Here is a 24,186-nt window from a genome sequence, read left to right as displayed (position 1 = left end):
CCCGCCGGCCGCGGTGGGCTGGCTCTCCGGGTCCCCTCCAGCGACCGGTTCCCCAGGATTTTAGGTGAGGCGGTGGGCTGGGAGCTAGGATTCTTGGTCCACGTCCTCAATTCCTGCCATTAGCTGAAGTCACTGTCCTTGCGACGGGCATTGGCGCTCCACCTGGTCTCCGCCCACCAATCTTGCGGCTTGCTGTCTCTGGCCTCCTGCCTGGGAAAAAGGGGGCAGGGGAGATGGGGGCAGGGGATGGCGAGGCTCCTTATTTTTCTTAAATTATTGCCTTTTGCTAGGAGATCTTAGATGAAAGGAGGCAGTTATTTAAAAGACTTGTTTCTTTCGGTTCTGTCCCCATCTGGAGTCCCCTTTCCCAGCCTCTGCCCAGATCTCAGGCTATCGGTGGCTTTAAGTGCACAATTTTCTGTTAGGGTAACTAACTCGGCGAACCTTCACCTTTAAAACGGGGGGGGGGGTTCCCAGGACAAGATGCCACGGCCTCAGTCACACAAAGAGCCAAACTGCCTTAGAAGGCTTAGACTTAGGCCTTTTCTTCGAGGATCTTATACTTGAGAGGACGAAATAAAACAATGTGCCCACAGGAAGCTAACCCAGGGTGCTGGAGGTTAAAACCCGAGCCACCAAATCTCTGGTAGGAAAAGCAACGGCTTTTGATCATTGGAAGAAAAGAGAGAAGTTATTTTTGACCTGGAGTGCTTAGAGGAGGGTTTTAGGACGGAGGGTGGAATAAACCGAAGCCAAAAATAAAATGCATGATGATCGCCGACAACAGAGACAGCTTGTTGCTTTTGCTCCACCACGTCTGGCAACGCGCATTTACGCGTAGCATCTCACTGAATTCTGCAACCTCCGTGGGAGGCAGGTGTTAGGAGCCTGACTGTCTGTCCATTCGAGGTTCTGAGGGGTGGGGGGTCTTCGTCCAAGTTTACCTAACCCAGCAAGTCCGCAAGAGGAGCTGGGATCTGCCCTTGAAGTCAGGCTCCAGAACTCCCCCCCTCAAACCACTAAGCTCCCTTGGCCGAGAGGGGTAGCGGGAAGGCATTTCGGGCCGGGGGAACCCCATGGGGTGGAAGGCACGTTTTCTAGTCGTTGCCAGACAGACAGAGTTGGACTGGAATGACAAGCCTAGAGGGTTAGCACGCCTGCGCCCCTGCAGCTTCCCAGCTAACCCCGGGCAGAGACCCTGGGGAGAAGGTGGACACGCACTCCCCTAGACTACCTGCCACTAGCAGGTAGTGGGGCTGACCGTGGGGCAGGGCTGCCGCTAGGGGGAGGCAAGCCCGGTGACTGAGGTACTGTCGTGCGCTGCAAAATGTAAGGGACAGGCTCAGAACTGCAGATGCTCGGTGCTGAAGGTGGGCTGGGCGCCGCAGCGCTGGGAGCTCCAGGGCTGGGAAGACGGCTGGGACGCCGGGTCGCTTGCGTCGGTCGGGGCGGCGCGCGCTGGGTCCTCCCGCCCCCCGGGTACCGGCAGGGGTCGCGCTTCTGCGGCGTCCGCGCGAGACGCAGGCGGCGCACCTGCGCTCGGGGGCGGTTGCGGAGGGCGTTGGGCGGAGGCGCCGCCGCGGCTGTGGACTCGCGTACCTCAGCGGCGGACGGTGAGTGTCCGGACCTCCCCATCCCCTGGTCCTCCTCCCCGTGCCCCGCGCTCGGGCGGCAGCTCCCCCCACTCCCGGGGAGGAGAAAGTGCGCCCCTGTCCTCGCCCCCCCCCTCAAAAAACCACGCACACACCAGAGTAAGAGCGCCTTCCCTCTAGTGCGAAGCCCACGCGGAAGCCCACGACGACAAGTTACACAGAAAGACACTCTTGGGCGTTTTATTTGGACTGTGCGGTCTTGGAAAGCAGAGGCTCGGGAGGCAAATGTTTGGTCCTAGTCCTGACTCGTCCACTATTTATTTGTTGTGAGACTGACTGTCTTATTAGTCAGTGGGGCTGCGATAACAGAATGCCACGGACTACTGAGTGACGGAGATTTCTTTCTCACAGTTCTGGGGGCTGGAAGTCCAAGACCAAGGCTCCATGCAGAGTGGGTTCACAGACCCCCCCCCTCCCCCACTTCTTCTTGCTGTGTCCTCAAGGGGCGGAAGGGGTAAGGGAGCTCTCTGAAGCCTGTTTCTAGCACTAATCCCATTCTCGGGACCTGTGTCCCCAGGACGTAATCACCTTCCCTAGGCCACACCTCCTAATACCATCCCCTGGTTGTTCAGTACTTTACATATGAATTGGGGGGAGAAGAGGATGCAAACATTCAGCTTATATTAATGGCCTAACGTAAATTGCTGGATTTCACTAAGCCTGTTGCCTCATCCATAAGAAAAGGGATCCTACTTGGACGCCTTTCAGAGAGTGAGGGCAGTATTTAAATTGCCATAACATAGTAAGTGCTCAATAAACAGCTGAAAGGGATGCAGGGGTTAAGTAGCTCAAGGTGTCTTCGTTTTGCTCTGTCAGGGGAAAAATTGCACTGGAAAGTTAAACAGACAAGGAAAACATGCAAGGCTATGGGAATAGGGAACAGAGGCCAGAACTCAGCCTGAGTATTACCTGAGGGGCGCAGTCCCCTTTTCCCCAGGACCCCCAAGCGGAGTCCTTTTCCGGATATCGCCCAGCCAATTAGGAGACCGAAAGTGAGCGTCAACAGCGCAAGCTTTATTCAAGGGTCTTGTAATTGGCCTCTCTCCACGGAACAGGAAAAGAACTACCCCCAGCCCCCCACCCCGGGCATGGGGTCCTCGAAAAGGGAACTGAGATAGTGGAGAAGTACTGGGGGGGTCTTAGGGAGCAGGTTTTCCATACAACCCATTGAGTTATTTCCTGAGTTTGCAGGCCTCTTCTCTGCGTTTGGGCCAACTGTGTGCTGGCTGGTGTCTGTGGAAGCTGGCTCCTAGCTCCCAGAGCCTGGGGATGGGGATGCTATCTTCCGTGGTGATTACCTTTCAAAGCATGACTCCCAGGTCCTTGTGAAAGACATTTTTGGATTGTAAAACAGAAAAGAGGCTTTAAAAAAGATTTCATTTACATATATACATATACATATACATTATATATACACACATTTTTTTTCCAAAAAGACAGAAAAATAATTTATAATTGGAAGCATTCTAAAGGAAATGCTTTAAGAAAAGGGAGGTGAGGGGCAGCTGGTGAGCTCAGGTGGTTAGACCGCAGGCTCATAACACCAAGGTTGCTGGTTCGATTCCCTACATGGGCCACTGAGCTGCACCCTCCACAACTAGATTGAAACAACTGCTTGACTTGGAGCTGATGGGTCCTCGAAAANAACCCACTGCAGCAGGGGCTGCAGCCTACGCCGTCGCCAGCGACTCACGGCAGCCCAGCTCCAGGTTGAGCTGTTGTTCAGCATCTTAGCTGTAAAGGGCAGCATCACTGGCCCTCATATAGGGGATCCAAACCGGGGCCCTCTGGCATCCCAAGTCAGCTCTTAACCAACGCGCCACTCGGCCGGCCCAAGAATTTTTGTCATTTGGTTTAAATCTATCTTCCTTATATGGGAAGATAGATTTTTAAAATACAGTTTCCTAAAAAAAGTTAAAGTACTTATGTTTATTGTTAAAATTTTATGAGTATACATGGAGTTGAGGGTTCTGCTTCACTCTAAACTCGTACTTTGCTTTCAGGGGTCCTGAAATCCTGTGTACCATTTTGACACATTTTAAAGTATTTGGTCGCTGAGTCACCGGCAGTGGCGTAGGCTGCATCCTCTGCTGCAGTGGGCTGCCATGCTACTGTGAGTGGCCGGCTGCCAGTGTGAGCATCCAGCAGCCAGTGTGAGCGGCTGGCAGCCCCGAGAGCTGTTGTGAGCAGCCGTCCAGTAGCTGGCGACAGACTGCCTCACCCGGGAAGAGCGCAATGATAATACCAACATGGGCCAGTGAAGCGACGTCCTCCACAGCTAGACTGAAGAACAAAAGGACAGCAACTTGTGTGTTCCCCTTCCCCCAATTCCCCAATAAAATCTTTTTTTTAAAAGTAAATAAATAAATAATTGGTTGCTACTGTTACTGTGCAGCTGAAAGTTCTGTAAAACATGTGCTGTGTAAACAGAATCTTGCAGTCAAGCTCATTGTTATTGGCTTTCTAAAGAAAAAGCTGTTTGAACACTGTCCTTTTAAACTGGGAGCCTCTCTCCGTGAAACTATTCTTTCTCCTCCCTATCAGTTCTGGTTTCTGTGTATGCTAAAGTAGAAATGAAATACTAATTTATCTGCTAAGTTCATGTATGAGAAGTAGCACTTCTAATAAACCGAAATACCAGAGTACCTTTTCGTAGGGCAGATCTAACTCTTACATAAGTTCACTTAAACACAAATTATGTTCTTAGTATAAGTGGTGATTCACAGGAGTATGCATGCGATCTAGGGGTTTCACAGTGATCTAAGGAGCTGCTCCATAATCAGTTGGCCTAAATCTAATTTCTTTTTTTTGTTTGTTTGTTTAAAGATTTTTATTGGGGAATTGGGGAAAGGGGAACAGACAAGTTGCTGTCCTTTTGTTCTTCAGTCTAGTTGTGGAGGACGTTGCTTCATCGTGTTCAATTGCCGGGCGTCTAATTTCATTGTTAACCTTCAGCCTTTGCCAAAAAAAGTGAAAAATTTTAAAAAAAAAAAAAAAAGGGAGGTGAGAGCCCAAAGCCAGGAAGAGCCTATATAAAGGTTAGTTGAGGTCAGAGGAACCTTAAAGCCATCTTAGTCACCTCATTTTTTGCAAAGTAGACAAGCTTTAAAGGATGTCTATGTGTCATTGGTAGTAAGAAAGATGCTATGTCACCCCCAATAAACTTTAGTTTAAAAAAAATATGCTATGTTTCCTTCAGAATGTTCAGTGTTTTCTTTTGTTTTTTTAAGAAAAGGAAAAGAAGTAAAATATTCTAGTGACTGTAAATCTCATTCTAATAACTTAGGACCGTAAGCAATATAATTGCCGAATTTTCAGTAACTCCATTTAATTGTTCTTTTGAGCCCACACTTCAGTCAGTTGCCCTAAAAGTTTTCAGACCCTTTAGGTTGGTTTGTGCCCCGTTCTACTTCCTCCCCCTTTCTACCTCACTCCCACTCCTGAGTTGCACCCAAGTTTTGGGGGACAGGAGTGGGAGTGCATTTATTTAGTCTTTAGGATGTCAAAAATGCAGAAAGAGCAGAAGTAAAACCAGTGGATCACCGAGGTAGTAATTAGTAAAAGTTCGTAGTGCACACACCAAAAAGACAATTTGCAAACAGGGAGCTCAGACCAAGCCAGGAAATGATTGGGTATATTGTTATAAAGCAGCTTTCCTGTGAAAAGGCAGCGACTGGTTATTCTTCACATTGATTGGTTATAATGTTAGAATTTTCTTTGTAATAGGGAATTGATCAGGGTTACCTCATATCAATTTTGGGAAACAGTTTAAGTTTTGTTTAGGATTTCCAGAGGCATAAGCAAAAAAAAAAAAAAAAAAAAAAAAAAAAAAGGGAGGTGATCGGTTATTAGCTCAGTTGGTTAGAGCATGGTGCTGATAGCACCAAGGTTGCCAGTTAGCTCCCCGCATGGGCCACTGTGAGCTGCGGCCCTCCTTAAAAGAGTCAACTATGGGGCCGGCTGAGTGGCTCAGATGGCTAAGAGTGCGAGCTCAGAGCAACAGTGTCGCTGGTTCAATTCCCACATGGGCCAGTGAGCTGCGCCTGAGCTGAGCTGCCAACAGGCGGCCAAATGGTGACTGGACTTGGAGCTGAGCTAGCTGCGCCCTCCACAACTAAGATTGAAGGACAACAACTTGGCTCTTCCCCTTCCCAATTCCCCAACACTGTCCCCCTTCCCCAAATCCCCAATAAAATCTTTAAAAAGAAAAAAACTGCAAGAATCCTCAGTTGTTTTGGCAAAAGGAAAGGAGGAAGGAAGTTCGTATTTAGCATCTCCAAGCAAATAAGTGACCAAGAGGAGACTGGACTGAAGATGTGGCTGATTATAAGACGTGTGCTGTTTTCATTATGCACGTTGCGTTCTTCCAAGAGGGAGAAGCTGGGAGTCTTTACTTACTGCTGACATGTGTCAGGCCAGGGCTTCCCAAAGTCAGCTATGCGGAGGACTGGTTCTTTGAAATGCTCCTGGAATATCGATTTCTAGGCAGTTATCAAAATGCCCACATCATATGTGTACATACAGTTAAAGGAATTCTCACACACCCAGATCCCCCCTTATGCATCTTAAGTCACTAGGCTCCGGAAGGTAACCATCAGACTTCCAAAACCTTCTAGTAGTTTTAGGTAGGCATTTAAAAATAAAACTTTTTGCCAACAGGTGGCAGGATGGCTCACCTAAAAAAAAATTAAAAAAAATAAAACTTTAAAAAAGTAACATATTGGATGGAGATAGTCTCAGAGACACAGAGGAAGAACTGAGGGTTGCTAGTCGGGAGGGGGTGGGGATGAAGGAGAAGGNAAAAAACATGACCCAGGTAAACTTAGCCTTGCGAAATAAGCTAAGTTAAGCTTTGTTTGTATGACTAAACTGGTTTTGTCTGCTCTGGGAGTTTTCAAGCTTGGTCTCCATTTGTTTTTTTATTTTAACCAGGGCCAGGATGTTGGGGGTGCCTTGGTTTGCGGGACAGGCTTTTTTGGGTCAGGCTTCTTCTGCCCTAAGATTTTCCCAGATCTCTCTGGAGCATAGTGAAGGAGGTGGGGTGACAGAACCCTGAGAAGCTTTGTTTTCCTTTCTATGCATTATTTCAAATTGATTGCTTTACCCAAGAAAGGATAAACTGAAAGAACTGGCCTCTATCTTTTTAGGCTTAGGTGTTGCTCTCTTCTTCCTGAGACAGGAATAATATTTCATCGTCTGGATGGACCACAGTTTGTTTTTCCATCCATCCACTGAAGGGCCTCTTACTTGGTTGCCTATAAGTCTTGGCAATTATGAATAAAGCTGCTGTAAACATCCCAGTGCAGGTTTTATATGGACATAAATTTTCTACTCCTTTGGGTAAATACCAAGGAGCATGTTTGCCAGACCGTATGGTAAGAGTTTGCTTGGTTTTGTAGGAAACCACCAACGTGTCCTCCGAAATGGCTGCACCATTTTCCATTCCCACCAACAACGAATGGGAGTTTTTGTTGCTCCAGGTCCTCGCAAGCATTTGGTGTCAGTGTTTTAGATTCGGCCATTCTGATAGGTGTGATGTGCTATCTCATTTTAATTTGCATTTCTTTGGTGACATATGATGTAGAGCATTTTTTTATATGCTTGTCTGCCTTCTGTCTACCTTCTATGGTGAGGTGTCTCTTAAGGACCGTAGTCCACTTTTAAAATCAGTTTCCTGTGCTTTTTGACAATCTCTATACCTTTTCTCCCCAGATTTAATCGATATAATTGACATGTAACATTGTATATGTTTAAGATGTACAATGTAACAATTTGATCTATGTATATATGTTTTAAAATGGTTACCAAATAAGTTTAGTTAGCATATACATCACCTCACATAGTTATAATTTTTGTGTGTGTGATGAGAACGTTTAGATTTACTCTCTTAGCAACTTTGAAACATACCATCCAGTATTACTAACTGTAGTCAGCATGTTGTACATTACATCCTCAGAATTTAGTAATTGTCTAACTGAAAGTTTGTACTTTTTGACCACTCTCACCCGTTTCCCCCACCTCTGGCAACCACCAATCTATGATATTATTTTTCTCCAGAGAGGATTTATTTTGGGTGCCAGGCCCCTATAGGCATTTGCAACCTGGGATCACCTCTGTCTGGTATCAGGGATTGAAATGGTTTGAAATTGGGCTGCAGTCCCCGTGAAGGCCAGTCGTTCATCCTTATTTATGAGGTGAAACCCTGAAAGAATGCCTTCCCTTCCTGCCCCTTATTTCAGCTCTCTTTCTGGTGCCCCAAGAAGTTCAGTCAAAGGTTCAAGATCCCATAGTTGGTGGGAGAGCTGGATAATGGACCTAGACAGTCTGACATAGGATCCCAGGTTGTGAAAATCCTACCGTGCCACCCACACCAGGAGGGAAGGACTTTATTTGTTTTGTTTCCCATTGTGCACCCACACGCGACATGGCACATAGTAGATATTCAGAAAATAGTCATTAAATATGAGCATGTGTCTGCTCCCATCAACGATATTGTTACTGCAGGTGGGTATGTCCAATCTCGCAAATTGTTGAGTGGCATTTTGGGCTGACAGGTGTGGTGTGATTTTTACATACTGGTGGTTTTTTTTTTTTTTGGCCAACAGTGATGATTTATTTATTTTGTATTGTTTCTGAGTTAGTTTTTTTTTTAAATTGAGGAACACTTTGTTTTTCCAGGACTCATCAGTTCCAAGTCAAGTAGTTGTTTCAATCTAGTTGTGGAGGGCACAGCTCAGTGGCCCATGTGGGGATTGAACCGGCAACCTTGGTGTTATGCGCCTGCGCTCTAACCACCTGAGCTAACCTGCCGCCCCTCGAGTTAGCATTTTGATACAAATTGGGAAAGCAGCCTGCCAAAGCTACCTGGAAACTTGCATCAATAAGTTGTTGGTCTTTGGTTTGTGCTTGAAGTTTTGTACGTATTGGAAGCTTGATAGATGCTGAATAAATTTAAAAATGTAGGGATCAGTAATTTCTCAAATAGTTTAAATGTTTATTGTTTCTTGTTGTCATCTTTTAAGCTTGATGAGAAAATTAATTCAAATGTCTAAAATGTACACCTTGTTAAATCATCTTAATTTCTTTTTAAAAAATATTTATTTCCTCTGTAGAGTTGAAGAATGGATTTGTCGGGGTTGAACATATTTATGGTTCTCCTGTGGAAGAATTTTATTTTGAAGGTACGTTGAGCTATTGGTAGGATTTTCGCAACATCTAAGAGATCACCACGGGAAAATCCTGACAGCACGATTACTGCATTTCAATTTATGTGTTGTGTTTTTCTCAGTTCTAGAGCTGGGGGTATCTCTTCCCATTATGAAGAGTCCTCCTAGAGTGAAGTGATAGCAGAATGACTCAGGAGAAAAAAGTTCATCCAGGAAACTGCTGCTAACATACGTTGAACCTATATATTTTGGGGGGCCAACTATATCTTTTGTGAAGTGTCTGTTAATATAAAATAATTAGCCATTTGCAGAGTTAATGTCCTCTTAGGATAGTGAACAATCTTTTTTTCTTTTTCATCTCCTAGAGGCGGCAGTTCGTTACTATAGTTGTGGAGGTCATCCTGACATTATTATTTGCTGGTACCCTTTTGTTAACACGCAAGATTACTGCTATCCAGAAGACTGGACCTTTCAATTACTCCCATCAGTCTGTTGATGCGTTGCCTCTGTTCCTCAGAGCTGTCTCTGCTTCTGATCGGTGGGAACTGGCTTTCGTGCCTTCCAAAAGCATCGTGGTGAAGGATATCGTCGAAACCGTGAAAAGGGACATACAGTTGAAATGTAAAGGTTAGAAATGAAAGTTTCCCGGAAAAATTGATTAGTTTAAATTGTTTTAACAAAGACACATTTATAATCTTTGACCTGGGCATAATCTTCCAAGTAAAGCATTGTAGGATATTGGCATAACCAGATAGTAACCTCCTCAGCAAGTGTAATGTTATAGCCTTTGTTAAACTTGAGCGTTCAATTCACATCAAGCATTTTGTCCTAGAGCCCAAAGCAAAGAGTATTTTAAAACTAGATGATCGATTTATATCATTCAAAGTTATTATCCAAGTCTGTGCTACTAAATCTTCCTTGTTTCTGGTGGTGCTGCTTAAACCTGGGTGACTATAACTCTAGGGAGGGGTATGTGACGGTGTACCCAAGGCACAGCATAAACGTGAGCCCTCATTCTGCATGCATACTCAGTGGGCGGTTACTTCAAACATTGTCCATATAAAAATATTGTCCAATTCCTATATGAGTGCTTTATAGAAGACTCCAATATTATAAACGTTCCCGATTCTTTAATTACCCGCCCATTCTCAACCCAAAGCCTCTCCTCTTTCTCCCAGAGGGGAAGACATCGTGAGGGGTTTGGTGAGCATCCCTCCAATGCGCCGTCTCTCTACACACATATATTTACTCAGTAGTGTAATTTTTCAGTCTTTTTTTTTGTCGCTCAAGGGATTTGAGAGTCAAGGACATCTCAAAACATTTTTTTATATATATATTTTTTTTAAACCCACTGAAGCAGAAGAACACAAAATCCCAATAATTTTTAAAGTACGCAACGCAAATATTCTAATAAATGTCATCTCTTACAGGCTACTTTGGGCTGCCCCAAATATTTTATAACTTCTATTCTGACTTCTTTGATGCATAGGAGTTTTAGAAGCGTACATAGCTGAACTTCTAAACCTAGGGGATGTGTTTGTATCTTTCTGTTGTTGATTTCTGTTTTAATTTCCTTGATCCAGGGAGTGTAATTGCAGTTGTTTGACACTTTGAGAGGTGTTTGTGGCTAGTTGATGGTGTATTTGGATAAAAGTTCCATGTGCAATTGTAAAGACTATACACTGTAGGTTTTACTTGTGGTGTTCTGTGAATGTCACCGAGGTCAAGTTGTCAAGTTGTTTAATTGTTATGGTTTTCAAATCTTTTGTCTTCTTACTATCTTTCTTTTTAAAAAATTATTATTATTATTATTATTATTATTATTATTATTATTTTCAGGTGTACAAAACAATGCACTAATTATCCTTTTCACCCCTCACAAAGTGACAACCTCCCTCCCCCATCCACTGTCCCCCCACCCCCAATATCACACATCTATTACAATTCCATTGACTCCATTCCCACATTATACTCCACATCCCTATATATGTATTAAATTATATAACTTATAATATTATAAGTTGACATATAATATTAATCAACGGCAGCTTCAGATGTACACTGCAGCGGTCAGGCCTCTACACTCCATGAAGTGGTCTCCCTGAGAAGACATAAGTCCATCTGGCCCCCTAAAAAATCTTTACTTGTCCTATTGGTTGTTGAGAGAGGTATTAGATTTCCAACTAGGTGTTATTAGCATTAAAAAAGTTATGTATATTAAAATAATATTGAATTTTACTTTTTGCCCATATATTTTGAAATTATTAGGTCATGCAGTCTTTCTGTTGAAGTATTTTTAAAAAAATATTTCTCAGGGCCGGCTGAGTGGCTCAGTTGGTTAAGAGCTCGCTCAAAGGTTTGAGCTCTGAGCAACAGCAGTTCGAGTCCGGCCCGAGCTGAGTTGCCGCTGAGCTGCCAACAGGTGGCAGGATGGCTCAGCTAAAAAAAAAAAAATTTCTCAGTTCTGGAATTTCCATGTATCTCTGTTTGTGATCGATTCCAGGTCTCTAAAGAAGTGTTTCATTTTTCCATGTATGAATCATATTAACTATAGTTACTTTAGAGTCTTGACGAGAAAGTTTTGATATCCGGATTACTTGTGTGTATTGTTTTTCTCTTAAGTCATCAAGCTCTGTTTTATAGCTTGTCTTGTATATTTTAATTAAATGGCAGATACTGTGGTTGAAAAGTATTAGGGGCTCTTAAGAGCATTTCTTTATCCAAAGAAGGTTTTCTTCCTGATGGTTATCAGAGTTCTAATATATCAGTTTGATTCTATCAAAGACTGGTTTTAGGCTTCAGTGAAACTGGCTTCAGTAAGGACTGATCTATTTCAGTTTTCTCTTTACTCCTGAGGGACACCCGCTGTCCTAGGGCACGGTCATTACTCTTAAACCATGGCTTTTATAGGGTGCCAGCTGGAAGTCTGGAGTATTTTTGAAGGCCCCTCTACCTTTCTGGGGCTTGAGCTCCATCCCCTGTCTCTCCAGCATAGCCCGGCTGCTGAGATCACTGCTCAGCGTTTTATCCTGCTTCCTGCTAGCTTGGGGGACCTTATCCTGGGCATGCTCAGTTTAGGAGTTGGCCAGTGACTTCAGGGAAACTGACATGCCGGTTTTTAACCTGACGTCTCTGGTATTCTCTTCTCTTTGCAATGTTGCCTCTCAGGACCCAGCCATTTTGGCAGCCTGCACGCTCACCTCTTTCTCTTCAACTCAGTAAGTCAGCAACTTTTTGCAAATGCTTCCGGGGGCAATACCAGAGTGAATATGGCATTCGCCTTATGCGTTTCCCTTTTTCAAGGCTTGTAGTTCTATGCGTCCTGCTCATTTTTGTTGCTTTCTGGCAGTGTTATAGATTTTGTCCCACTTTCCTGCAGCGGGAAAGTTTAGTCTCATATAAGCTCCTCCGTCACAGCTGAAAGTAGAAGTTGTTGTGTGAGAGTTTTTCAACTTCCTGCTGGTTATTTCCAAGCTTTTTACATTATATTCAGAGCGTAAAGTCTTTAAGATGTGGATTCCTTAGAATTTATTGTTCTTTTGTGGACCTTTTTTTTTTTAAAGATTTTTATTGGGGGGTTGGGGGGATGGGAACAGCTCTGGGGAATTGGGGGATGGGGAACAGACAAGTTGCTGTCCTTTTGGTCTTCAGTCTAGTTGTGGAGGACGTTGCTTCACTGGCCCAAGTTGGCACCATCATTGTGCTCTTCCCGGGCGAGTCAGATCAGTTGCCGGCTTCTGGACGGCTGCTCACGGCAGCTGCTGGCCGCTCACACTGGCTGCTGGCTACACACGGTAGCCCATGGCAACCCACTGCAGCAGGGGCTGCAGCCTACGCCATCGCCGGCAACTCACGGCAGCCCAGTTGTTCAGCATCTTAGCTGTGGAGGGCAGTGTCACTGGCCCTCATATGTGGGATCCGAACCGGGGCCCTCTGGCGTCCCAAGCCAGTTCTTAACCATCGCGCCACTCGGCCGGCCCTCTTTTGTCGATCTTAATCCATGATTAACTTTGATAAAAATTCCTTATGTGCTATGTAACAATATATATTCTGAGTGGTCCTGGACTAGACCCCATGTAGGGATTTATCAGATTTCCTTGCCCTCACTGGGCCTCCGCCACATATTCATGGGGGACCTTGCCAACCTGCCTTCAGCTGATCCTTCAACAGCTCAGCTCACTGAGCCCCCTTAGACCAAAGGATGGTCTTCCATCATTTCCACTGTATTGGGAGCCGTAGCAGCCCCAGTGCCCAAGTCTGACCTATCCTGACATATTGAGATTTTTATTTCCCCAGTGGTTCCCGGGAGACTCCAGGGAACAAAATCTAGAATTCAGGGGAGTTAACACTTCATGGGGAAAAAATATGATTAGTGAGGACAGAGATGGAAAGGATATAACAGGTAGATCTCCTGCTGCTCTTCCTACAAACAGACTATTTTAAGATGCAGTATTTCCAAAGCCAGCCTCTGAAAGACTTCTTGTTACATTTCTTGCTAGGCCAGTTCTAGCTTCATAATGTTCTACCTTGTTCCCCTTTCACGCCTCACTGTCCCAGGACCAGGATGAGGGCTAGACAAATGGGGCACCTCGGGTGTAAATTTCACCCTTGCAGAACCGGCCAGGTGAGCGCCTTCTAAACAGTTGTGCCTTAGGTGCCTCAACTGTGTCATCCTTGTCCTGGTCCTGGCACTACACTTTCCTTTCCCCCTCACTCTTTTGTTGTTCTTTTTTGTTGTTTTTTTTTAACTTTATTGGGTAATACTGTGTTTGTTCCCAGGACCCATCAGCTCCAAGTCAAGTTGTTGTCCTTCAATCTTAGTTGTGGAGGGCGCAGCTCAGCTCCAAGTCCAGTCACCATTTTCAGTGTAGTTGTGGGAGGCGCAGCCCACCATCCCATGCGGGAGTTGAACCGACAACCTTATTATTAAGAGCCCGCGCTCTAACCAACTGAGCAATCTAACTGCCCACCAGCAGCTCAGCTCAAGTCATTGTCTTCAATCTAGTTGTGGAGGGCGCAGCTCACTGGCCCATATGGAAATCGAACCGACAACCCTGTTGCTCAGAGCCCGTGCTCTAACCACTGAGCCATCCAGCCGCCCTTCCCCTCACTCTTGATACCCTGGGATTCTTTACCACTTAGTGAGGCACTGACATCTCAAGTTCCCTCAGGGAGAAGTGCCATCAGCAAGACAGTATAGACTAGGAGGTCCCTCGCGCGGCGATATTTGGCAGCCATCCGTGGACAAAAGTGCCTCTGTGGGAACTTTGGGATCCATAAGGAGCTCGCAAAAGCCTGGTGGAGCCCAAGACTGAGGAGGGCCATTATGAAAAGGCAGGCCCCTAACGACAGCAGGCTCGCTTACCGTGACCCCAGCCACACACCCAGAAGCGGCCCCGCCCCCCTGTGGACTCAGTTCTCATCCTGTTTGGCCTTGGTTCTGCCATCAGTATCATTGCCCAAGGACCCGGGAGGAGTCACACGCACCAGAGCCTCAGGCAATGGGCCCGCTGACCTTGGTTCTGGCCCTGGCCCCTCTCAGCCGTGGGCCAGGAGCTGTCCTGCCCACCCGGTGACCCATTCAGTCACCCAGCGGGGGTCACACCTGTCCAGGCACCTGGTAAGAGGCAAGCCCCTGAGCACATGGTGGCTACGACGTCCCCGCTTTTACCCTCGATTTCAAACACGAGCTGGGCTTCCATCCATGAACAAAGTGCCTCTGTAGGAGCCTGGAATCCAGAAACAGACGTTGATGGGCCTGGTAGGAGTACCACGCACGTGTTCATCCAGTGAAGGACCAGCAGACCACAGGATGGCTGTAAAACGAGCAGCAACAGCAGACCTGCCCCAGACCCTCCCGGCTGTGGCTGGGGGAAAAGTCAGAGTGGGGACTTCAGTGAATTCCCACCGACGAGAGAGAACCCGTACAAGTACAACCCAGTGGAGAGGAGATCCCAGCATGCCCTCGGAGAAACAAACAAATGTACAAACAAAAAATGAGTTTGGATGCAACAGAGAGGGTAAGACACTTTGCCGGTGCTGCCTGTCCCATCCCCCAAAGTGACACAGCGCGGGACTGAACTATCCGATGCCTAACTGTCCCGTAGCGGCAAGGAGAGCACTGAGTGCCCGGCGCCTCACTGCACAGGACGCTACTGGAGAGCCCTGTTTGTCTCCAGCAGCGTGCAGAGGAAGTAAGGCTGTGGGGCCTCCATGACTGGGGGCAGAGAGGGGGGCAGGGAAGCGGCAGATAAGGGACATGGCTCCTGCTGATGCATTCGGGACCCCAGCAGCAAGTCTGCCCATTGGCCTCTGGCAGAACCCCACGGAGGACCTCCGCACCAGGCCTGCAGGCACCTCAGCACTGCGAGTGCTCAGCCCACACTGCCTCCCACTGTGCTGTGTCCCTTGTACACATTGTAAGTGTGGCGGCGAGAACGAGGTCGGGATGTGAAGTGCTGTTCGAAAAGCAGAGCAGGACCTGTTGGCCGAGGCGGGGGCCACAACCTTGTTTCTGGAAAACGAGAGGTTTCCAGCAGCGCTCCAGCGAGCTGTGAGAACCAGAGAAAACGCAAAAGCTTGAAGATGCCACAGTCGCCCGGGAAGAGCGCAATGATGGTGCCAACTTGGGCCAGTGAAGCAACGTCCTCCACAACTAGACTGAAGAACAAAAGGACATCAACTTGTCTGTTCCCCTTCCCCCAATTCCCCAGCGCTGTTCCTATCCCCCAATTCCCCAATAAAAATCTTAAAAAAAAAAAAAAGTATGCTGCCACAGGAGGGAGCCAGGTGCAGAGCAGGTATATAAATGCCAAGGCAGGGAGAGCCCCACATGTGACAGCGTACCCCACCTAAAAGCAGTGAGTAAAGATCCGAGGTGTGTGCAGTGCAAAACTGTGATGAACGTGAAGGATCGAAACGTCCCATCATCACAGAAAGATGCCCTTTCAGTAACTGAGCTCCAAGACATGGAATTCTTTTGAGGAAACTAAATGAAGTACAGAAAATAGACAATTCAACAGGAAAGAAAAAATCACATGAGCAAAATGAGAAATTTAGCAAAGACATAGAAATAATATAAAAGAACCAAACAGAAACTCTGGAGATGAAGAAGAATTCAATTCATGAATGCAATAAAAAAAAATGTGAGAGAGAGCGCATTGGTAGCAGGGTGGTCAAAAGAAAGACAAAACCAACAAGCTGGAGGGCAGGGATTTTGAAGTAACCCAATCAGAGATGAACAGAGAAAAAGACTCAAAAAGAGTGAAGATAGCCTTCGTGATCTATGAAAGTCAATCAAACATATAAATATTAGAGTAATCAGGGTTCCAGAAGCAGAAGACAACAGAGAGAAGGGAGCAGAAATATTAATAATAAGAATGCATGAGCTAGGGGGTGACCAGTTAGCTCAGTTGGTTAGAACATGGTGCTGATAACACCAAGGTTGCGGGTTCGATCCCTGCATGGGCCACTGTGAGCTGTGCCCTCCTTAAAAGAGTCAACTATGCCATTGTAGCATAAAAGCAATGTGCAACCAATGACCATGGCTGTTCCCCAACAAAAATTTTTTAAAAATGCATGAGCTGCAAGTAGCAATCCCATTTATTTTGGAGAAAAAAAAAAGATATCCTAATCTATGCTATTTTCATTTTATTTCCTGTGTTTCTATTTAGTAATGAAAATTGATTTTTAAAACTAATAGAAAATGCCCTTTTCTTTTTCTCCCATTAAGTCTCTCATTTACATTAAATTCAAGTATTGTATATTTTCCTGAAGATTTTTCAAATATATTTGTTTTGATTTTTTTTTTTTTAAAGAATGCATGGAACTTCACTTCCACCTACTGGCTGTTGAAGTCTTTAGCATCCTATATACATAAAAAAATACGTTTACTCCCAAGAAAATAAGTTTACAAACATATATATAGGTATTTAAATGACTAAGTTTTGTATCTTAGGAGGGTACAAATGACGCCACATTTAAAAAAATTTAGGTTAAATTTAATTAAGCTAATTAATTAATGGATCATCTCAAATAATTGAAACATAATTGCCTCAAATATTAAAACTACAGTTATTTTGTTCCTCGACTTCAGCATAGTTTTATTTAAATATTGGATATTCCCATGGTGAATAGATTGCATAGATCAATTTTGTTCTTATTTCCCTTGAAGGTGGAAATTTCAAAACACAGTTGGAAGCACCCTCTTCCTTAGGTTCACTTCAGTGTATAGTTATTATAATAAGGAATTATATTTTAAGCTTGTGATAAACCTGTTAAAATGCCTAAAAAATTGTATGCACTCCAAATATCTATTAGTTTGTTATGTCAATGTTTGAGCAACAGTGCTTTGAAATTGATAATATTTTGACAGCCTTTTATCCATGTAAAGTGTTTTCCCACTTTCTATATAGGAAGGGCTGTCAGACCGTTGGCCTTTATGTGGTCACTTCACTAACTGGATTTTTCTCTCTCTCCAGTTCAGGGCTTTCCTTCAGAAAGAGACTTTGAAGATTACGTGAAGCAAGAGAAGAACTCTAGAAGAGTGTTGGTTGCTTTTGTTTTTGACCATGAGTTCAAAAATACCGATGATCCCCTGCCACTCCAGGTAAGCAAGTTTGACGTAGAAACCCCATCCCTGTACTTCTCGTTTGCAGAGATCTCATGAAGCACAGGTGTCATGATTCCCTTTTAAAAGTGGGGAGACTGTCACTTATCCCAGGTCAGATTGCTTGTACATAGCAGAGCAGGGATGCCAATACACATCCCATGCACTTGAGTGCCCGTGCATTTATTCAGCCAGTGCTTTGTGCTGATGGGGAAAGAACTGAACTCACTCCTAACAGCCCTTCTATGTATCAGTGAGAATCCTAGGAAACACCAATGGCTGAGGGTTACCTTTGCCGCTGCATCTGGCATGGCAGCTGTCTCGGGCTGTGCACGTGATGTGATGGTGAAGGAAACACGCTTCCTAGGTGTGTCTTCACCAGCCGAAACACAGCCGGAAAACGTTCCTCTTTGTTTTGAATGAATCCCGTCATTTCTTTCCTGAGTCTGAATCGAGGAAATAGTGCTAAGGCTTAGCCAGGCTGAACCACAAGTGGGACTTCTGCAGACACAAGAAAGGCTCTGATAATGGCTCCCAAGAAGGAGAGACAAGGACAGTGCTTTGAACTTGAGGTGTCTCCCGAGTTAGGAGAATAACCGAAGCGTGGTGTAGACACATGCGTGGAGCCCAAATTCTGCATCTAGGTTACAGGTGGTTGTCAACTCCATGAAAAAGGACGGACAACCACTGGGTTGTACGTAGGGTGGTGGGAATGTTTTCATTCTGTCCCATCTCTCCCCACTCCTTTCATAGACGTCAGCCCCCATCAAGTGACTGATTCCATGTACACTGATGTGGGCTCAACAGTGAAGGGCCGGCCGAGTGACTCAGTTGGTTAAGAGCTCGCTCAAGAGTTTGAGCTCTGAGCAACAGCGGTTCGATGCCAGCCCGAGCTGAGCAGCCGCTAAGCTACCAATAGGTAGCAGGATGGCTCAGCTAAAAAAAACAAACAAACAAACAAAAAAAAACAAACAGTGAACACAGAGCCTGGTCAACACGTTTTTGGAGCGGTTTCATGCTTCTCTTCTGCCTTGTAGAACCTGCCTTACCCTGCCCCTCTCAGCTTGCCACGCTTACGATCCTTAACCCTTTTGCCACGGCAGTTGGATATATCCGAATGAATCTTTCTATCCACTGACTGCGGGTAGAAACTTCCAGAAAGGGAGTTTAGGAAAGCAGATGTACATTTTTCTATATTTTATTTGTATTTGTCAAGAATGAATAACAAGACGAAACTTTTAATACACAAAAATAATGTCATTTATATACAGAGCCGCTCAAATCATTATTATTCAGTGCGTAAAATAGTCAAAATATCAACATTTTGTTTTCTGGGGATGTCTGACACATTTTGGAAAAAAACCTTGAAATCAATTATCGCAGCAAACGAGTTAAGCTTGCTACTGGGACTCTATTAACCCACTTCTTCCCTCCTCCGTACTCCCATACATTTTCTATACATATCTCCATCACTGGATTGGCTATGATGTAAATGTGTTTTTCTTCAACTAGACCTTGAGCTCCTTGAATAACAGGGGCTATATCTTAATCCTTGAACGTGTAATAAGTGCCTGAAACTTTTGTCTTGATAACTGAATTTGTGAATGTTTACCTTGATTTATGACATCTGCCTGTCCCCTCCTGGTCTTATTTCTCTGGTGTGACCCTTCTGACTTTTGGCACCTGTAGGACTGTTGCTGTTGTAAAGCTATTTAGGCCCATCACAATTTAGGTTGACCATTACCCAGTTCTCTAGAATTAGTATCATCTTTCATGTAATAACTAACTCATGTAACAGTCCACATTTAATATTGTAACACATTCCTCCTCTGTCCTCCTGTAGGATTCTTTCGTACAGCTACAAGCACTTTTAGGAGAGCAACAGGTTTTTCTCCCAGAGCGCTTACCTGATAATGGACAGAGAAATGAATAACGCCTTTCAGTGTATTTCATTTCAACATGCCCACCAGCCGGCTGTCTGTTTAGGGAAAAATGCAGCCGTGGCTCACAGTGGCCTTACGACCACTGCGCTCTCACTTCCTGGTGCTGAGACTCCGCTTTGGTGCTTCTTAGACTGCCTCCCAATCGCATATTTCCCATCATGTATTTGTACTTTAACTTCCTTTTGTTGCTCACCCTTGCTGAATTATTTTTTTTTGTTTACAGATGTTTGTTTGTTTCTTATTGCTCTTGTAGGTAAACTATTATCTGCGTTTTAGTAGTTTTCAGAGGAACAGGTATGTGGGTTTTACCCGATACCGAAGCTGGGAGATAGATGTCCTCTTTCCAGCTTCTCCTTCGATGGGACCCAGAAGCGAACAAGACTCAAGTGGGGGGATTCCTGGTGAGCAGATCTTTAACCATACTTATTTGAATGATCCTAGTTTTGTAGTAAGAGCCATCGCAGAGTTATACATCTTCAACCTTGTGATGAAAATTATTTAGTTTTAACTGACTATCCTGGTGATTTTTTTTTTCATTTAAAATTATCAGTGTCCAAAACCCTGTATGAAAAACCCTGTACATTGGAACAGTGTGTTTTTATACTTTCTTGATCATTATCATTGTATAGCCTCCTATTTTCGTGTAGATTTACTTATGAAATTTTTACTTTAACGACTTACTATACACATTTCCAGGTACTGACACAGACTGAATAATTATAACTGTGTGGTATTCTGTTGGGCTGATGAAAAACTCTGCTTTTACCAACAATAAAGCAGATTTGCCCTGAAAAAATTATCCAACAAGAGAAACAAGCTGTAACCATTCAGCGTAACTCTTAAACATTTGAAATGACCTATGTCTTAAATATGGTAAATGAACGATAGAAGTATAAAGTATAATTTGATGGACAATTATGCAGTCTTTAAAAATAGAGCCGCACTTTGAGATACACATTGCATATTCATCAGCACAAAACTAGGACAGACATCCAAATATGAAAATATTTGCTATGTCACGGTGGTAGGATTGTGTTGCATATTCGTTATTTTCTTTACAAAACATTGTGGATGATTTTTTCAGTCATACAATTTAAAAGGCAATCGTGTCTTTTTCAGCTTACATTACTGCATTATGAACTTAGCCTGGGGTGTTACTTTCTAAGGGTGAGACTGGTAAAAACAAAACAAAACTGAGAAAGCTGGATAATGCTAAGAGTCGCCAGGGATGTGTTTCTAGAAACACAAATGCACTGTGGGAGGGAGGGTGCATGAGCGGCGGCAGCCATTCTGGGGAGTGGTCTGGCAGTGGTGGTTGTCTCAATCTCTGTTGGGGTGCTATGACAAAATACCACAGACTAGGTCGTTTGTAAAAAACACATTGATTTCTCATACCTCTGGAGGCTGGGAAGTTTAAGGTCAGGGTGCTAACTTGCATGGTCATATTGTGTTGACGGCCCCCTCCTTGGTTCATGGTCTGTGCTTTTTTGCTGTACCTCCATATGGTGGAAGAGGCTAGGGGTCTCTCTGCAACCCTTATTCTAAGGCACTAATCCCATTTATGAAGCCTCCACTCGCATGACTTCAGCACCTCCTAAAGGCCCCACCTATTAACACCATCACCTTTGGGGGTTAGGATTTCAATGTATGAATTTGGGAAGGACACAAACATTCAGAGCATAACAATAGCCAAATTAAGACAATGTTACACAATGCAATCTATAGATGATGTGTTATAGAAATGGACACTTGGGGCCGGCCAAGTGGCTCAGTTGGTTAAGAGCTCACTCAAGAGTTTGAGCTCTGAGCAACAGCGATTCAATTCCTGGCCTGAGCTGAGCTGCTGCTGAGCTGCCAACAGGTGGCAGGATGGCTCAGCTAAGAAAAAAAAAAGAAATGTACACTTGAAACCTATATAATTTTACTAACCATTGTCACCCCAATAAATTTAAAATTCTCATTACAGATCAATAGGTGAACATATACAATCAATGTTGATGATAGAGAACATTAACTTTGAATCCCAATAAAGCAAAATGTTATTTTCCCAAAAGATTAAAAAAAAAAAGAATATGCTCCTGAGTATAAACACTAAAAAAATCTGTTACGAATTCATAAGAAGAACGTTCCTGACGGTGTTGTTTGTGGTGATAAGGAGCAGGAGGTGATCAGGGCATCTGATTAGAAAGACTGTTCTAGGTGTATGCACAGCAGCATCTTAAAAATGTAGAACTAAGCGAATGAAGTTTAGAACTCAGTTTCATTTATGTAAAATATATGCAAACAAAATGCGAGTATAAATTTTAGAAGAACACATGCAAACATAAGGTGACGTATAAGACAATCACAAGAAGGCTCTAAAAGATGGAAACAAGAAGCCAGACCAGCTGGCACCTCTGGACCCAAGGGACATTATGGTGCTAAATTCCCTGGTTTCCTTTTTGCTGCATATCTCCCAGACTTGAAGCTGAAGAAGCCAGCCACCCAGAAATGTCAACAGGTTCACACCAGAAACTCCAAAAAACCTACATAGGACCAGGAAAGGGGCAGCCAGCAAGACAGACAACTTTTAGACAAAACCACTGTACAGCAAAAGACAAATGGGGACGTTTAGACTAAACGTTTGTGAAGCTTAATAAAATGCCTCAACATAGCCACCTGTTAAGAAGACTAATTCAGGAGGTGGGACATTCATACCTACTGACTTCTAATAAGAACCCCCCCCTACCTCAAGTATCAGTGGAGAGCACGAGGGGCGTAAGGACTTCCACGCTGCCTGGCAGTAAAATAAATCTCAGTGATTCCATATTGATGGAAAGAAATGACTGAATACATAAATGAATGGGGACCGACAAATAGCTTACAGAAGAATTCCAAACAATATATGTAGCTACTCCCCCATGATACTCTGAATTCAATATAGTATCCTGGGTGGCATCCTAGAGGAGAAAAAAAAATCACATAGGGAAAAACTGGTGAAATCCAAATAAGTTTGTATAACTTAGAAATTGTATTGTGCCAATGTTAATTTCTTAGTTTTGACAAATGTACCTTGGTAATTTCATAAAATTAGAGAAGCTAGCCTCAGGGTGTACAGCAATATTTCTCAATCTTTTTTTTTTAATTGCTGCCCTTCTAGGGGAACTTTGTAGACTTTTTTTTTCTCCTAACTACTCGCTTCCCTTATGAAATTTTAGTACCACTGATACACTATAGATCTGCTCTATGCACCGCAACCCATTCGAAGTACGATAGGGCCCCCTGCTGACAATGCATGGTATATACAACTATTAAAATTAAACACTTCAGTTCCTATGAAAGGTATTATTTTTAGTATATGTGCTGCCGAAGCATGCTCCGATGTTCATTGCAGCTTTATTTATGGTGGCCAAGACATGGAAACAACCAAAGTGTGCTTCGATAGATGATTGGATAAAGAAGATGTGGTGTAGATACACAATGGAATGCTATTCTGCCATCAGAAAAGATGAAATCGGCGAGCGAGCGAGCAAGGTTGCTAGAGCGAAGCAATGCCTAAATCAAAGGAACTTGTTTCTTCAAGCTCTTCTGGCCGCGATTCTGACAATGAAGTCAACAAAAAGTTAAAGAGGAAAAAGCAAGTTACTCCAGAAAAACCTGTAAAGAAGCAAAAGACTGGTGAAACTTCAAGAGCCCTGCCGTCTTCAAAGCAGAGTAGCAGCAGCAGAGATGATAACATGTTTCAGATTGGGAAAATGAGGTACGTCAGCATTCGAGACTTGACAGGGAAAGTCCTAATTGATATTAGAGAATATTGGATGGATCCGGAAGGTGAAATGAAACCAGGAAGAAAAGGTATTTCTTTAAATCCTGAGCAGTGGAGCCAGCTGAAGGAACAGATTTCTGACATTGATGATGCAGTAAGAAAACTGTGAAATCAGAGACATATAAACCCTGTACTGTTTAGTTGTTTTAATCTGTCTTTTCACATTGGCTTTTGTTTTCTAAACGTTGTTTTCCAAGCTATTATATATTTGGATGGCAGAAGAATTTGTAAGAAGAATACTTTTTTTTTAAATGTGCATTATTAAAAATGTTCTGAGTGAAGCTAATTGTCAACTTTATTAAGGAAGATTGCTTTGTGTCCACCGCCTAGTGTAAAATAAAATCAAGTACTACAATCTTAAAAAAAGAAAAGAAAAGAAAAGATGAAATCATGCCATTTGCGACAACATGGATGGATCTTGAGGTTATTATGCTAAGTGGAATAAGTCAAACAGAAAAAGTAGAGAACCATATGATTTCACTGATATGTGGGATATAAACCTGAAAACAACAAAGGAACAAGACAAAGAAAGAAAGAAACAAAAACTCATAGACACAGACAACCATTTAGTAGTTACCAGATGGTAAGGGGGGAGGAGGGTGGTCGATGTGGGTAAACGGGGTCAAATATATGGTGATGGAAGGAGAGCTGACTCTGGGTGGTGAACACACAATGTGATATATAGATGATGTATTACAGAATTGTACACCTGAAACCTATGTAACTTTAGTAACCATTGTCACCCCAATGAACTTTAATTTAAAAAAAGACACTATTAAAAAATTAAAAAGCAAAATTCAGAGGGGAGAAAATATGACACATGATTCACATTCAAAATGTATACAGGACTTGTAGAAAAAATAGGTTTTAGATGTGATGGCAGTGCCAAATTTCTCCAAAAGTTTTTTTTTTTAAAGATTTTTATTGGGAATTGGGGAGATGGAAACAGTGCTGGGGAATTGGGGGAAGGGGAACAGACAAGTTGCTGTCATTTTGTTCTTCAGTCTAGTTG

The 24,186-nt window shown here is 43.8% G+C and overlaps 2 protein-coding genes across 4 annotated transcripts in view; both read left to right on the top strand.

The window, feature by feature from the left end:
• The first annotated feature begins 10 nt into the window (after positions 1-10).
• The window catches only part of LOC109386573 (ATP-binding cassette sub-family A member 3-like), a 69,710-nt gene continuing 45,534 nt past the window's right edge, over positions 11-24,186 (top strand). The window contains exons 1-5 of one of the 3 annotated variants that reach the window (XM_019649889.1): positions 11-64; positions 8,765-8,833; positions 9,184-9,445; positions 17,299-17,426; positions 19,623-19,770. In XM_019649889.1, the coding sequence (XP_019505434.1) occupies positions 8,774-8,833; positions 9,184-9,445; positions 17,299-17,426; positions 19,623-19,770 (598 nt within the window). In that variant the 5' untranslated portion in view covers positions 11-64; positions 8,765-8,773. Of the gene's footprint in view, positions 65-1,545; positions 1,614-8,764; positions 8,834-9,183; positions 9,446-17,298; positions 17,427-19,622; positions 19,771-24,186 lie in introns of those variants that run through there. The other 2 variants (XM_019649890.1, XM_019649891.1) reach the window with 2 other exon arrangements.
• Positions 22,872-23,540, top strand: LOC109386575 (activated RNA polymerase II transcriptional coactivator p15). The gene has a single exon (XM_019649893.1). The coding sequence runs from the start codon at positions 22,900-22,902 to the stop codon at positions 23,281-23,283; it is 384 nt and encodes a 127-aa protein (XP_019505438.1). The 5' UTR covers positions 22,872-22,899; the 3' UTR covers positions 23,284-23,540.

This window comes from Hipposideros armiger, unplaced genomic scaffold (genome assembly GCF_001890085.2).
Source record: "Hipposideros armiger isolate ML-2016 unplaced genomic scaffold, ASM189008v1 scaffold_135, whole genome shotgun sequence".
NCBI classification, from domain to species: domain Eukaryota; kingdom Metazoa; phylum Chordata; class Mammalia; order Chiroptera; family Hipposideridae; genus Hipposideros; species Hipposideros armiger.
This window is presented reverse-complemented; position numbering and strand designations above follow the sequence as displayed.

Coding starts and splice junctions, on each gene's coding strand:
- LOC109386575 (XM_019649893.1), top strand. CDS start 22,900: ATGCCTAAATCAAAGGAACTTGTTTCTTCAAGCTCTTCTGGCCGCGAT.